Source organism: Bufo gargarizans, chromosome 9 (genome assembly GCF_014858855.1).
Source record: "Bufo gargarizans isolate SCDJY-AF-19 chromosome 9, ASM1485885v1, whole genome shotgun sequence".
NCBI classification, from domain to species: Eukaryota; Metazoa; Chordata; class Amphibia; order Anura; family Bufonidae; genus Bufo; species Bufo gargarizans.
In genome coordinates, this window is record NC_058088.1 from 146,133,138 (window position 1) to 146,149,647 (window position 16,510).

A 16,510-nucleotide genomic window follows, 5' to 3' on the forward strand; every position below is an offset into this window, starting at 1 on the left:
TTGATATCTCCGTGATCGCACTGGTCCACGGAGATTGAATCTGGTTAGCCATTGCAGAATATGCCCAGAGTTATGAAAAAAGAAAATGTTTGAGTCCCTCAAAGGTTCAATAGGTTGCTTTCCCATCTCTCTCTGGTCCCCTGCTGGGACTGTAGTCAGAATGTCTGGCTAATGTTATCCCAGGATCCAGTATTTTACGAGGAGCCTCAGCAGGGGTGCTTTTGATGGGGAAGTGTAATTTTCAAATACTATGTAGTCAGGAACGGTCAGCACTTTCAACCTCGTGGAATGCCCACACGGGAAGGAAGAAGTCCACAATGTAGCAAAGAAGTCCCAGCGAGTGCTAAATCTTCAATTCATGTATCCTTTATTTCATCTTTGTAACAATGGACTAAGGCTGGGCGGGCAAAAACACGTCCATTGTTACATTGTTACAAAGATGAAATAAAGGATACATGAATTGAAGATTTAGCTCCCGCTGGGATTTCTTTGTCTCATTTTCAATTACTAGGACACAGCTCCAAGCAAGGGAATATTTTACTTTTAAAGCAGAATAAAGGGGGCCTCTAGGCCTGTGAGTGTGTGTGTATTTAAAAAGGGGACTCTACTTGGGGTACCCTCATCACAGAGTAGACACCTCACAAACCAAGAAAGGTTTCTGGCTCCTCCTGCTTCCTCTTCTGCTGCAGTCTCGGCACCTGCTACCCCACAAACAGAGCATGTGGCAGCAACGCCACCACCGCAGTCACCAAGCATCTCCACAATGTCCCATGGAAGCGTTCATCTGTCTATCTCCCAAACACTGGAGCGAAAGAGTAAGTACCCCCCCTACCCACCCGCGATCCCTTGCCCTGAATGCCAGCATTTCCAAATTCCTGGCCTTTGAAATTCTGTCTTTCCGTCTGGTGGACACAGACAGTTTTAAGAAACTGATGGTGGTGGCTGTCCCACAGTACGTTGTGCCCAGCCGCCACTACTTTTCCAGGTGAGCCATCCCTTCCCTGCACAACCAAGTCGGGGACAAAATCAGGTGTGCACTGCACAACGCCATCTGTGGCAAAGTCCACATAACTACGGATACGTGGACCAGTAAGCATGGTCAGGGATGATATATCTCCCCAACAGCATACTGGGTAAATGCAGTGGCGGCTGGGCCTGAGGCGGATAGCAGTTTGGTGCATGTCCTTCCACCACCGAGGATTGCAGGGTGTTTCTCTTTGCCTCCTGTTGCTTCCTCCTCCTACTCTTCTTCCTCATCCTCTACCACCTCCTCATCCGGACAGTGTAGCACCATCATCACCAACTTCAGCACATCCAGGGGTAAACCACAGCAGGCAGTTTTGAAACTTATCTGTTTGGGGACAAACCCCACACTGCGCAGGAGCTGTGGTTGGGCATGGAACAAAAGACCGATGAGTGGTTGGTGCCAGTGAGCCTCAAGCCCTGCCTTGTGGTGTGCGATAATGGGCGAAATCTCGTAGAAGCTCTGGGCCCAGCCTGTTTGACGCACATCCATTGACTGGAGCATGTGCTGAATTAAATTTAATAACTTGTCCAACATTTCTGACCGATCAGATTTCAGCCATTGACCTCTCTTTGATGTGGTATCCCTTTCTCAGGCTTCCTCTCTGGCATGGAACTCTGATTCCCCGTTACCTGTGATCACCATGGTAGGCGCATAAAAGAACATCGAAAGTTCATAGGGAAGATATCCAATTGGATCGTGGATGTCACGGGGACGTGTGATCAGGCAGAAGTTATCTAGAGTCAACAAAGCAGCAGCAGGGCCGCTCCTGTATAACTTTTCCTCATCCAAAATACTGCAGTGACATTCCGTGTAATTTTTTATTACTCATTCCAATAACAGAGCATCTTAAGAGTCCTGCATTGTTATTTATCGTCACTACCTCCCCGAGTCGGGAGTGGGTAATTGCCACGTGCCCCCTCCTTTCCTTCGATTCTTCTGCTTTAATTACTTGTCCCACATTTCCGCCCGATCGGATTTTAGCCATTAACCTCCCTTGGATGTGGTATCCCTTTCTCAGGCTCCCTCTCTGGCATGGTAACCCTGTTACCCGTGATCACCATGGTAGGCGCATAAAATAACATCGATAGTTGATAGGGAAGATATCCAATTGGATCGTGGATGTCACAGGGACGTGCGACATGCTGGAGCATTATGTATGCACACGCCTACATGTACTGACTGATGGGTCTGCCCCCTTCAACCTCTGGGACTCCAAATTGGGAAAATGATACCGGCCTCACCCAGCCATTGTTGCACTCCAGCGCATTTTTTCTTTGTTTTATTTTTAATATTTACACCTGCACCGCCACATCCACCGCCTCCTCAACCTCTTACTCCATATAGACCTCCTCCTCCTAGATCAAGATTATTATTTTTTATTTTTACATATTTTATGTTATTTGAAGTCATTTCCCTATCCACATTTGTTTTCAGAGCATTTGCCATGCTCTTAAGCACATTTTGCTGCCTTTTGCAGCCCTTTCTATGACTTTTTTAGAGCCATTTTAGTGCTCCAAAGTTCGGGTCCCCGTTGACTTCAATGGGTTTCGGGGTCAAGTTCGGGTCCCGAACGCAAACTTTTTTGCGAAGTTCGGCCGAACCCGAACATCCAAGTGCCCGCTCAACTCTACTGAGAATGTATTTTTCTTTTTGTACTGAGATAGGCCACTAAAAGCTTTTAACACATATAACTGAAGAATTGAACTGAGAATATATTTTTCTATTTGTACTGAAATAGGCCAGTAAACACTTTTAGTAGAAACAAATGCACCAGTGAAGTGCTAATATATTTTTCTTACTGTACTGAAATAGGCCACTAAATGCTTTTGCCACAAATAAATGCACCACTGAAGTGTGTATATATTTTTATTTCTGTACTGAAATAGGCCACTAAATGCTTTTGCCACAAATAAGTGCACAAGTGAGGTGCGTATATTTTTTCTTTCTATACTGAAATAGGCCACTAAACTCTTTTGCCACAAATAAGTGCACCAGTGAAGTGCATATATTTTTTTCTTTCTGGACTGAAATAAGCCACTAAACACTTTCAACATATATAACTGCAGAGAATATATTCTTCTTTTTCCACAGATATAAGCCACTAAAGAGCTGTATAATGAATATTTGGATCCCCAAATAAGTTTTCCCTGCACTTATAAAAAGCTTTTCTATCACTGTCCCTAGAGCCTTCTGACGTCTCTCCCTGCACTAAGATGCCGTGAAATAATTCCTCCCTATCCTTTCCCTGCACTTATAAATAGTTTTTTCAGTTTTTTGGTTCGCAATGAGGTTTTTCCTATTGCTGTCCCTAGCACCTTCTCACGTCTGTCCCTGCACTCAGAACGCTGGAAAATGTCAGAATCTAAATGGGCTGCCGTATTTATAGGGCTGTGACATCACAGGGCTGGCTGGCTGCATGTCAATTTGGGTGATCCCACCTTCCCAGAGTTCCTTGCCCCATGTCCTCAGTCCTCACACGTGTAGTCGCAACTTTAGGAAAAATTGTGATTCTGATTGACCAACCGATGAACAGTCCTCAGTTTGTCTTGGTGCTCCTACACCCATGAGTCAGCTGTCCTAGCAATCTCTTCCGAAAAAAGGTCCAAGGTTCTATTCGGCAACTTCTTGCTCTGGACGACCGAACAGCAGCATGTGTGGAGTATAGTCAGTAGTGTTATGAACACAATTTTATACGCCCAGAGTAGTTCAGACAAATACTCGGGCCAGCGCAACTTATGTTCTTTCTCCAGAGTACGGAGCATGTGTAGGAGCGTCCTGTTGAATTTTTCGCAGGCCCCATTGCCCTGCGGGTGGTATGGCACTCTGCTCAGGAGGCTTCACCAGCTTGCATGCTCGACACTTCTGGCACACTTCACGGACACTTTGCTTCAACTGCGGGCGGTATACAAATCTCTGTACCCACTTGTATGTCTTCTCTGCTTCTTCTGTAAGTCAGGATCATCATCTTGCACTTGGGCTTATTCAGTGCTGTCAGTAGCCACCCCACTTGAGCTGACTGTTGAAGCACTCGACTAAGATCGGGTATCTCAGTCCCTTCATCTTCTTCATCAACCTCACCGACTGGGACATCCCAGGTGACTCTAGAGTGCATCTGCATTTGCGTTGTCCTTACTGACAGTCGACAGTCTAGCCATCTACCTCTGCTCCAAGGAGCCAAACTTCTCATTCTGCAGGTGGGCCAATATGTTATTGTCTGCTATTACTGGGATCTGTGTCCCGGTCAGATACCCTGAGAATTTTTCAGCCACTGCCCATACTAACGCCAACAATTCAAGTTCACATGCTCTGGCAGTGTTGAATGCTTATCTCTTACTGGGATTCAGTGTTAAAGATATTCTCTAACTGTTATCGAGTGACCCTAAGATTTGTATACTAGGTCTGGTGGAAGATCTACATTTAACGGAACACGAGAAAGTGGCTGTGGGGACACTACTTAATGTTGGAAGCTTATCGCTTAACATTGGATACTCGCATCCCCACCGTTAACAGTTAAGTTTATGTGGCAAGTGAACTCCATGCTAATACAGGAAAAGGCGGTATTCCAGAAGAGGGGAGTAAATTTGATAAACTATGGTTGCCATGGACATGCAATAGTAATTTGGCCACATGTACTCTGAGAGAAACTTCAGTATAAGGTAGAAGAGACAGGGATGGACTCTGGCACCTGAGACCAGGATGAGAATGAGAAGGAGTGGGATTGGGAAAGGAAAGGGGGTAGTTGGAATGAGGGAGGGATGGAGTATAAGATGGAAAATATTTCTGAATGTAATTAATGGCTATACAGGTGAAACTCGAAAAATTTGAATTTTGTGCAAAGTTTATTTATTTCAGTAATGCAATTTAAAAGGTGAAACTAACATATAGTGATGTCCCGAACTATTCGCCGGCGAATAGTTCCCGGCGAACATAGCTTGTTCGCGTTCGCCACTGAGGGCGAACATATGCGATGTTCGGTCCGCCCCCTATACATCATCATTGAGTAAAATTTGACCCTCTACCTCACAGTCAGCAGACACATTCCAGCCAATCAGCAGCAGACCCTCCCTCCCAGAACCTCCCACCTCCAGGACAGCATCCATTTTAGATTCATTCGGAATCTGCATTCACAGAGAGAGGAGGGAGAGTGTAGCTGCTGCTGATCTAATAGGGAAAGCGTTAGCTAGGGCAGTGTTCTGTGTCCACAGACTCATCTGCTGTAAGGACAGCATCCTGACAGCACCCCAAAAAGCCCTTTTCAGGGCTCGTACATCAGTCTGCTTTTTTTTTTTCATATATATATATATATATATATATATATTGCAGTTGCCTGGCTGCCCGTGTGTGAGAGGCTGCAGGCTCAGTCATAGACAGCACTGTGTGCACAGTGCACACCATTCATACAGGGTGTGACAGAAAATACCTTGCAGATAAAAAAAATATATATTTAATATTTTTCTGTGATCTAATCACAGTTGCAAGCCCGTGTGTGTCAGGCGCCCACACATACTCTATTGTGTCCACTGGCTAGTGGCTGGTTAGGCCTGCACTCATACCGTTCCAGGGTGTCATTCACCCCAAAAACTTTCAGGAAAAAAAAAATCTATTTTAAATTTAACTGTGATCTAATCACATTTGCAAGCCTGTGTGTGTCAGCCAGGCCCACACAGACTGTACTGTGCCCACTGCCCACCACTTATATAGAGTGGCACAGTACCTTGCACGCATAGTAACACTTATCTAATAAAAAAATGACAGGCAGAGGCAGGCCATGCCGCAGGGGCCGTCGAGTTCGTGGTGCTGTGATTTCCACTGGCCATAGAATAATGCCCAGTGTTCAGAGGCCACGTACCCTGAACCCAAAAAATTCTGAGAAAATAGTTGACTGGCTTACACAGGACACCCAATCTTCAACAGCTTCCGCTAAGAACCTTGACGCACCATCCTCCTCCAGCTCAGCTTTGGTCACCACTCTCCCACCCGCCGCCACCACCACCACTACCACCACAGCCACCACAGCCGCTTCACTTGATCCCTCAGAGTAGTTATTTACACATCAGTTGGATGAAATTAGTGATGCGCAACCATTATTGCCAGGGGATGTAGATAACAGGGATATGTCTCAGTCAGGCAGCATTACACACATGGACGTACAGTGTGATGATGATGATGTTGTACTTGCTGCTGCTTCCTTTGCTGAGGTGTCAGATACAAGTGAAGTGGTTGATGATGATGTGTCCGTGGATGCCACGTGGGTGCCTGCTCGAAGAGAAGAAGAAGAGGGGGAAAGTTCAGAAGGGGAGACAGAGAGAAGGAGGAGACGAGTTGGAAGCAGGGGGAGGTCGTAGCAAGGAGCTAGTGGCACAGTCAGACAGTATGTATCGGCACCCGGGGTCAGCCAGACAGCACGCCAATCAACGCATGCTGTTGCCACCACCAGAATGCCGTCATTGCAAAGCTCAGCTGTGTGGCATTTTTTTTGTGTGTCTGCCTCTGACAACAGCGATGCCATTTGCAACCTGTGCCAAAAGAAACTGAATCGTGGGAAATCCAACACCCACCTAGGTACAACTGCTTTGCGAAGGCACATTATGGCAAATCACAAACGCCTATGGGATCAACACATAATGACGAGTAGAAGCAGCACACAAGCCACCATTCTCCTCCTGGTCCAGCATATTCAGCCACGTCAACCACTGCTGTCCTCCTTGCCCCCTCTCAACCACCCGCCACTCCGCCTCTCACCTTAAGCAGTTCCATCTCATCTACCCACAGTCAGGTGTCTGTTAAGGAAATGTTTGAGCGTAAGAAGCCAATGTCACAGAGTCACCCCCTTGCCCGGCGTCTGACAGCTGGCTTGACGGAACTCTTAGCCCGCCAGCTTTTACCATACCAGTTGGTGGAGTCTGAGGCCTTCAAAAAATGTGTCGCTATTGGGACACCACAGTGGAAGGTACCCGGACAATTTTTTTTTTCTAATAAGGCAATCCCAAACCTCTACTCGGTAATTTAAAAGAAAGTCATGGCATCTCTGGCATACAGTGTTGGGGCAAGGGTCCATCTGACCACTGATACCTGGTCTGTAAAGCACGGTCAGGGCAGGTATATTACCTACACTGCACATTGGGTCAACCTGCTGACGGCTGCCAAGCATGGAATGCGTGGCTCTGCAGGGCAGTTGGTGACAACGCCACCACTTGCAGGCAGGCCTACTGCCACCTCCTATACTCCTCCTACTCCATCCTCTTCCATAACCTCCTCGGCTGTCCTCTTCTGCTGTGGCGTCTGGCTGCACATCAACTGAACCCCCCCAGCTCCCCAGGGGCTATTCCACATCCCGCATATGACAGTGTCACGCTGTCTTGGGGTTGACTTGCCTGAAAGCAGAGAGCCACACCGGACCAGCACTCCTGTCCACCCTGAATGCACAGGTGGATCAGTGGCTGACCCTGCACCAACTGGAGATCGGCAAAGTGGTGTGTGACAATGGAAGCAATTTGTTGGCGGCACTGAATGTGGGCAAGTTGTCACATGTGCCGTGCATGGCATATGTATTGAATTTCATCATACAACGCTTTGTGTCTAAGTACCCAGGCTTACAGGATGTCCTCAAGCAGGCCAGGAAGGTGTGTGGCCATTTCAGGCGTTCCTACACGGCCATGGCGCACTTTGCAGACATTCAGCGCCGAAGTAACATGCCAGTGAGGCGCTTGATATGCGACAGCCCGACACGTTGGAATTCAACACTCCTAATGTTCAGCCGCCTGCTCCAACAAGAAAAAGTATGACCGGGGTGCTAGGACAGCCTCTGCGGAGCTGGGAATTTTTTTGCCACATTACTGGACGCTCATGCGCAATGCCTGTAGGCTCATGCGTCCTTTTGAGGAGGTGACAAACCAAGTCAGTCGCACCGAAGGCACCATCAGCGACCTTGTCCCATTTGTTTTCTTCCTGGAGCATGCCCTGCGAAGAGTGCTGGATCAGGCTGTAGATGAGCGTGAAGAGGAAGAGGAAGAGTTGTGGTCACCATCACCACCAGAAACAGCCTTATCATCGCTTGCCGGACCTGCGGCAACGCTGCAAGATGAGTATGAGGAAGAGGAATCAGAGGAGGAATGTGGCTTTGAGGAGGAGGAAGACCAACCACAGCAGGCATCCCAGGGTGCTCGTTGTTGTCACTTATCTGGGACCCGTGGTCTTGTACGTGGCTGGGGGGAAGAACAGACCGTCAATGACATCAGTGAGGAGGAGGAACGGGAAATTAGTAGCTCGGCATCCAAATTTGTGCAAATGAGGTCTTTCATGCTGTCATGTCTGTTGAGGGACCCTCGCATAAAAAGGATGAAGGAGAACGACCTGTACTGGGTGGCCACGCTACTAGACCCCCGGTATAAGCAGAAAGTGGCGGAAATGTTACCAAATTACCGGAAGTCAGAAAGGATGCAGCAGTTCAAAACCAAACTAAAAAATATGCTTTTAGGCAGCTTATAAGGGGGATGTCACAGCACAACGGGAATCTAACTGTTATCCTCCTCCTACCACGACCACGGCGGCAAGGACAGGACGCTTTACAGATGTGTTGTTGATGGAGGACATGCAGAGCTTTTTCAGTCCTACACATCGCCACAGCCCTTCGGGATCCAACCTTAGAAAACGACTCGACCGACAGGTGGCAGACTACCTCGCCTTAACTGCAGATATCGACACTCTGAGGAGCGATGAACCCCTTGACTACTGGGTGTGCAGGCTTGACCTGTGGCCTGAGCTATCCCAGTTTGCGATAGAACTTCTGGCCAGCCCCGCTTCAAGTGTCCTGTCAGAAAGGACCTTTAGTGCAGCAGGAGGCATTGTCACTGACAAAAGAAGTCGCCTCGGTCAAAAAAGTGTTGATTACCTCACCTTCATTAAGATGAATGAGGCATGGATCCCGAAGGGACTGACAGCAGGGGATACGTTTAACTAACAAAAGGCCTGATGACATGCCTTGGCCTCAAAATGGTCCCCACGCTGCTGTATTTAATGTCTGCATACCGGATGACTTTCGTGAATACTCCACCACCAACTAGGGTTCAATTTTTCCGGCCGCTGCTACAACAGCGGCTGCAACAATAACATTGTTTTTCAGGCATGTGTACATGCCTAATTTTTCTGGCCTCTGGTGCTGCACTGTGGCTGCAAAAACAAAACAAAAAAAGGCACATACAAGTGTCAATTCCCCTTTCGTGATCGTTACCTTGTTGTGGTGAAGGGGCTTGCATATCACAATGAAGCGATCCTCACCTCTATGAGTGTGTTGGCAATGTTGCCACACCCCAGATAAGGCTGTTGCTTCATTATGATCAGACCAAAAGCGATTGGGACGGCTGGATGTTTTTTCATAGAAAAAACTTTAATTTTTATTTTATTTTTTAAGTTGTATGGGTGGGTTTTTAATACATAAAATAAAAAAATCATAATAAAGTCTCTTAATAGTTTATTAGAAATAATGCAGACAATTAAAAAAAATTCCCAACAATTCCAATACAAATCAAGTACAAAGCTCAGAACTAAATTATTCCAGGATGCCGTAATGGTTCGTTAATTCGACAATGGTTAATCAATTCGACACACATCCCCAGATAGGGGACGTAACAGGGAATAAACTGATAGGAATAGGACTAGTTAAGACACCACTCATATAGGGTGTCACAGCACATTGCTCCGTGCACGCGCAGTGCCCCAACTTGAGAGTAAGAGGACCGACCAAGCTGCTTTTTCCATCTCCCGGTTGCTAAAATCAATTCAGTTTGGTGTATCAGAGTTTGGTCTGTCACTGTGAAAGCAGTCAAAGATACCCGGCCTAAATTTTTTTTCACAAAAGGCAATCCCACCCTGATATGGGACGTAACAGGGATTAAACTGATGAGACTAGTACTACAGAAAATACCACTCATATCGGGTGTGACAGTAAATTGCACGGCGCAGACGCAGTGACCGTGGCGTGGATTCAAACAAAGGGGAGGGAGCCAGCAATTTTTTTAACCATCTCCCCGTTCGAAAAATCAATTTAATAAATGGACCCCAGATTGGGGACGTAGCAGGGATTAAACTGATGAGAAGAGAGAACTATAGAAAATAGCACTCATATCGGGTGGGACAGTAAATTGCATGGCACAGACGCAGTGACCGTGGATTCAAACAAAGGGGAGGGAGCCAGCGTTTTTTTAACCATCTCCCCATTCAAAAAATCAATTCAATTCACCTTTCGGGGACCCTTGGTGTTGTACGTGGCTGGGTGGAGGAAGAAACCTTCAATGTCATCAACGGGACATGGCTAGCTTGGTATCCATCCTTGTGCAAATGGGAAGTTTGCGGTTGGGCAAATGGACTGTTTGCGGTGGTTTGCGGTGCATTAAAAGTGGAGTTTGGTCTGTCAATGTCTGTGAAGCGGGCGTAACCCTTACACTACCTGATCGATACAACATCATACCTGATCGTATACACACACTGGATGTTTTAAACCACGTTGTTCAAAAAAAATAGGATTGTTAGGTGATTTATGCCCTTTATGGATTAAAATCCAACTCTGCGTCAACTATGTAATTTTCCATGGGAGTTTTGCCATGGATCCCCCTCCGGCATGCCACAGTCCAGGTGTTAGTCCCCTTGAAACAACAACTTTTCCATCACTATTGTGGCCAGAAAGAGTCCCTGTGGGTTTTAAAATTTGCCTGCCCATTGAAGTCAATGGCGGTTCGCCCGTTCGCGAACATTTGTCAAAATTCGCGCTCGCTGTTCGCGAATGGAAAGTTTTATGTTCGCGACATCTCTACTAACATATGAGATAGACTCATTACATGCAAAGTGAGATAGTTCAAGCCTTGATTTGGTATAATTTGGACGATTATGGCTTACAGTTTATGAAACCCCAAAGTCACAATTTTGAGGTACCCTTTGCTCAGGGGGTATGGATTAATTAACTGTCTAGAGTGTGACACTTTGAGTCTAGAATATTGAACCTTTTCACTAAATTCTAATTTTAAGCTGCATTAATGCAATTTCTTTTAATTTGCATTACTAAAATAAATGGTATGCTATTCTAATTTTTCAAGTTTCACCTTTATGTCTGCATACTCTTGATATGTATCTTGGTAAAAAAGATCTGTTAAAAAAAAAAAAAAAAGACCACCAGCTCCTGATGCTCTAGCAATGAACACTTCCATCTGTATTGATGGAGGCACTCATTGCATCTGGCACCTCCTTGTGAGCTGGCACCCAGTGCTAACTGCTCCCACAAGCCCCCCTTTCACCTTTGTGGCTTTCAGTTAAGCGTGCATGTGTATGGGGGAGTTGGGAGGGATAATTGACGGCCTAGGGAGCATTTTGCTGCCAGCTATCTAAATTATGTGTGAACTTCAATGGGGAGCGGGGCAGCACTAAAGTGTCTAGGACAGCATGAACTCTACATAGGTCCCTAAATACGGAGACATGCACTACTTTGGTTCATAATGCGGACCAAACATGACCATTGAAATCTGTGGGTCTGTGAAATCCACTGATGAACATAGATGGTATCTGTGTTCTGTCAGTGGTTTTCACTGACTATTGGTAGGTGATACTGTGAAAATCCCCTTTTCAGCCTAGCAGTGCATTTAGACTATGTATGGCACATACAGGTCAAAAAATGGACACATGGACAAAACATATACCTTTCACAGACATCTTCATGCATGGAACGATGAGTCATAGCAAAAACACTGCAATTTTACACAATTTCAGACAAAAAACAAAACACAGCACAAACTGTAAAATAGTGTGGAGCTCAACCTTCTGCTGTGTTATATTTTTGAAAGTGCATAAATAGGGCTATAAAAATACACATAAAAAAATGAAATATATCCACATAAAGAAAAAAGGAAATTGTGATTTAAAATAAATGTTTTTTTGTACTGAAGTGTATGTTAAAGTAATCTGTGATTGTGTTCTTGATCTTTTCAGGTTGTACATCGAACTCACTATCAAGGTATGAAATGTTTGTTTCGAATCAGCTTCTTTCCGAAAGATCCAGCTGATATTCTTCATTCTGACCCTGCTGCGTTTGAATATCTATACATACAGGTAATAATAAACATATAAGCATACAGAATTTTTAGCTCATGTATTTAAATATTTAGCTGCAAAGCTCTAATTTTCACATTGCTTGGTGGACAGTGAATGATGTTATACATGAAGATCCGAATAATTACAGTATCTTCAAGATATAAAAGATAAAAATGATGTGTAATCAATTGTTGAACTTGGTACCTTTTTTATAATTAACTAGAAAGATGATGACAAGCAAGTATTTGAAACGACTAAGATCTCTCCATCAGGAATGGTGGAATACAGTATCTCAGGAGTTACATATAGTATTTATACATAAAAGGACAATGCAATATGTGTGGTAAAGGTACTGTAAGTCTACACATATTGGTATTCTGGGACAATGCAATATGTGTGGCAAAGGTACTGCAAATCTACACATATTGGTATTCTGGGACAATGCAATATGTGTGGCAAAGGTACTGCAAATCTACACATATTGGTATTCTGGGACAATGCAATATGTGTGGTAAAGGTACTGCAAGTCTACACATATTGGTATTCTGGGACAATGCAATATGTGTGGTAAAGGTACTGCAAGTCTACACATATTGGTATTCTGGGACAATGCAATATGTGTGGTAAAGGTACTGCAAGTCTACACATATTGGTATTCTGGGACAATGCAATATGTGTGGTAAAGGTACTGCAAGTCTACACATATTGGTATTCTGGGACAATGCAATATGTGTGGTAAAGGTACTGTAAGTCTACACATATTGGTATTCTGGGACAATGCAATATGTGTGGTAAAGGTACTGCAAGTCTACACATATTGGTATTCTGGGACAATGCAATATGTGTGGTAAAGGTACTGCAAGTCTACACATATTGGTATTCTGGGACAATGCAATATGTGTGGTAAAGGTACTGCAAGTCTACACATATTGGTATTCTGGGACAATGCAATATGTGTGGTAAAGGTACTGTAAGTCTACACATATTGGTATTCTGGGACAATGCAATATGTGTGGTAAAGGTACTGCAAGTCTACACATATTGGTATTCTGGGACAATGCAATATGTGTGGTAAAGGTACTGTAAGTCTACACATATTGGTATTCTGGGACAATGCAATATGTGTGGTAAAGGTACTGCAAGTCTACACATATTGGTATTCTGGGACAATGCAATATGTGTGGTAAAGGTACTGCAAGTCTACACATATTGGTATTCTGGGACAATGCAATATGTGTGGTAAAGGTACTGCAAGTCTACACATATTGGTATTCTGGGACAATGCAATATGTGTGGTAAAGGTACTGTAAGTCTACACATATTGGTATTCTGGGACAATGCAATATGTGTGGTAAAGGTACTGCAAGTCTACACATATTGGTATTCTGGGACAATGCAATATGTGTGGTAAAGGTACTGCAAGTCTACACATATTGGTATTCTGGGACAATGCAATATGTGTGGTAAAGGTACTGCAAGTCTACACATATTGGTATTCTGGGACAATGCAATATGTGTGGTAAAGGTACTGTAAGTCTACACATATTGGTATTCTGGGACAATGCAATATGTGTGGTAAAGGTACTGCAAGTCTACACATATTGGTATTCTGGGACAATGCAATATGTGTGGTAAAGGTACTGCAAGTCTACACATATTGGTATTCTGGGACAATGCAATATGTGTGGTAAAGGTACTGCAAGTCTACACATATTGGTATTCTGTTCCAGCAGAGGAACAGAAAAACGGAATTGCTATCTCAGCAGGGCCAGTCAATGCCGGGATTCACTATAATGGGGTCAGTGGGGTTTCTAGTTTGAATCCTGCCATTCTGCTAAATGAAAAGAATGCTGCATGCCGCATTTGTAGTTTTACCCTTAATAAGACAATATTGATTAGAGAACCTTTTGAAATTTGGTTTGTTTCATGTTTGACTGTTTTGTTCAGACACAAATTGATTCTACCCAAACCAAACTTTCTCCAATTGCCCTGATAACTGATATATAACTCTCTCTAGTCTCATAGGAAAAGATTTTATTTATTTTTATTAGGCTTGACCATATTTATACACGCACAAGTGACAATTAACAGAAGAAAAAGTGGCTTTTTCTGAAGGAGCCTAGAAAAATTATTCCTTTTAATTGGTAACAGCAGGAGTACATTGTGTATGTGAAAAGGGTAGGATAAATGTGGCATGTGGCTGCAACAGTAGTGGCAGTAGTAGCAGCATAGCATGGAACAAACAAGACAGTAGATCGGCTGTCTAGGGGTAGTAGTAGTAGTGGTGGCTATGTATCATTAATAGTAAGGGGATTAGCAGTAGGGGATTAGCAGTGAGGAGTAGCATTGATGGTGACAGCAGCAGCCATAAGGTAGGTAAGATGTTGGCAAGCAGGTAGACACTGGCAACAGCATGATGTCACCAGCAGTATCCATATGGTATGCAACATAGTGGTAGGAAGGCAGACAGTGGCAGCAGCATGATGACAGGAGCAGTAGCCATATATTACGAAACATGATGGTAAATGGGCAACAAGATGGCAGACAGGCAGAGAGTAGTAGGCCAGATTTATTCATCCGCCTAAGCCAGAGAAGTGTGAAAATCTTCCCAGATCCATGCCTCATTCATCCTGACAATACTGATGTTTTGGACACTGGCGGAGAATAACTTGGTCTGGTTGAGTGTCACCACGCCCCCTGTGGCACTAAAAACTCTCTCTCTAACACTGGAGGCTGGACAAGAGAGAACAGAGACAGCATACTTGGCCATTTTGGGCCATGATTCCATAATCAATGCCTTTACCAACATTTAAAGTGGGCATTATTTCCATACTAACGAGACAAGTTTTAGCAGGTGGCATGGCAGTGTATAAAACTGTTCCAACATATTAAAACTAGCAAATTGAACTTGCTGCTGCAGCTTCTGCTACTTTCTGTAGCAGAGACTGCTGGAAAGGGGTGACTAAATTTGGGTGAAAGCACAAATGTGCTGAGTGAAGAGAGTCAATTATTTCTGAATAGAGTGGTACTGTTGCTCGATTGGTCCCGGGTCAGAGCCCAGAAAAATGTAATTTGCGTGAAGGTGTGGAAGTGTGCCACATTTACCACAACTATGTGGTATGACAGAAACTGAACCACTAGCAACTTGGCCAGATGGGAGTTCAACTTACACTTGAAGGGGTATTCCAGTAATTAAAAGTTATCCCCTATCCACAGGATAGATGGGGGTCCTCCCCTATCCCCTATTAGATCAGTGGGGGTCCAACCGCTGTGACCCCCAAGTAATCATGAGAAAGGGGGCCATGTAACCCCTGCAAGGCCCCCTGCTGCTCCACTGAAATGACCAGAGTTAGCAGTCGCACATGTGCGCGACTGCACTATTAATTTCTATGGGAGTTCTGGAGATAGCTGAGTACAGTGCTCAGTTATCTCTGGAACGCCCATAGAAATTAATGGAGCATCCCGGCCACATTTTCTGGGGTCTCATGATGGAGCAGAGGACAATGAGTTGGAGGACTCTGAGCAGGAGAAGCAGCTGATGAGGATGACAAGGACACTGTACTGCTTGGGGATGGGGTTTGGCTGCAACAAAGAAGATCGAGAGAAACAGGACAGACTTGTTTTGATCTTGAATGCCAGACAGTTCTATTTTCCCACAGGATCAACAAGATTGTGTTTGAATGCCCATGACTTATTATAATCCTGCAGATCTTTCACACGGTTGAGGTCTTGTGTGATGGCCTTGTGTAGAAAAGCCAGAATAGTCAATATGGGAGTTGCTTACACAGAGCTAGATGCAGCCAAGCTTAGCCTAAGTCTGGGACATTTTGAGCCTGAGCCCACAGTATCAGCTGCATTACCAGTTCCCGAGCTGACCACAATAGAAGCAGATCTGGCCCTGACAGTTCTTTTGGAGGTTTTAGACATACATTGGCTCCACTACATCACTGATGTTCTTCCTCCTTCTCAGCACCCCAATCTGGCTCCCAGGTCCTGTCCTACACACTATAGCCCTCATCCCGCCATCAACAACCGTGGCTACAAGTTCCATCACTACTACCACCAACATATCTAGACATGGAGTACCCTGCATCCACCTGAACCTCTTCCTACTAGCAGGCCAAATGAAGACTGCTCTTACATAAATCATCAACAGCAAGACTCTCTCGGCTATCTGCTGTAGTGTATGATGTATTTTTTTTGCCTCTTCTAAAAAGAAGGTGCCCCACTAGGAGGGGGTAGTAAAGAAAGAGAGGATGCCACTGAAAGGCTTCCCTGGGGCTCCTAAGAGGAGGAGCAGCAGAAGGAATAAGTGACTTCTGGCTCCAAGGCATGGTTCCAGACTTAAAGGTGACCTCTACATCATCCTGCTGTGACTGAGAGGAGAATTGAGCCATCCAGTCCACA

General features: G+C 44.9%; 1 protein-coding gene across 1 annotated transcript in view; it reads left to right on the forward strand.

The window, feature by feature from the left end:
- FRMPD3 (FERM and PDZ domain containing 3) overlaps positions 1-16,510 on the forward strand; it is a 553,251-nt gene that overhangs the window by 141,175 nt on the left and 395,566 nt on the right. Inside the window, exon 7 of the mRNA XM_044268648.1 lies at positions 12,002-12,121. Coding sequence (XP_044124583.1) covers positions 12,002-12,121 — 120 coding nt within the window. The remainder of the gene's footprint in view (positions 1-12,001; positions 12,122-16,510) is intronic.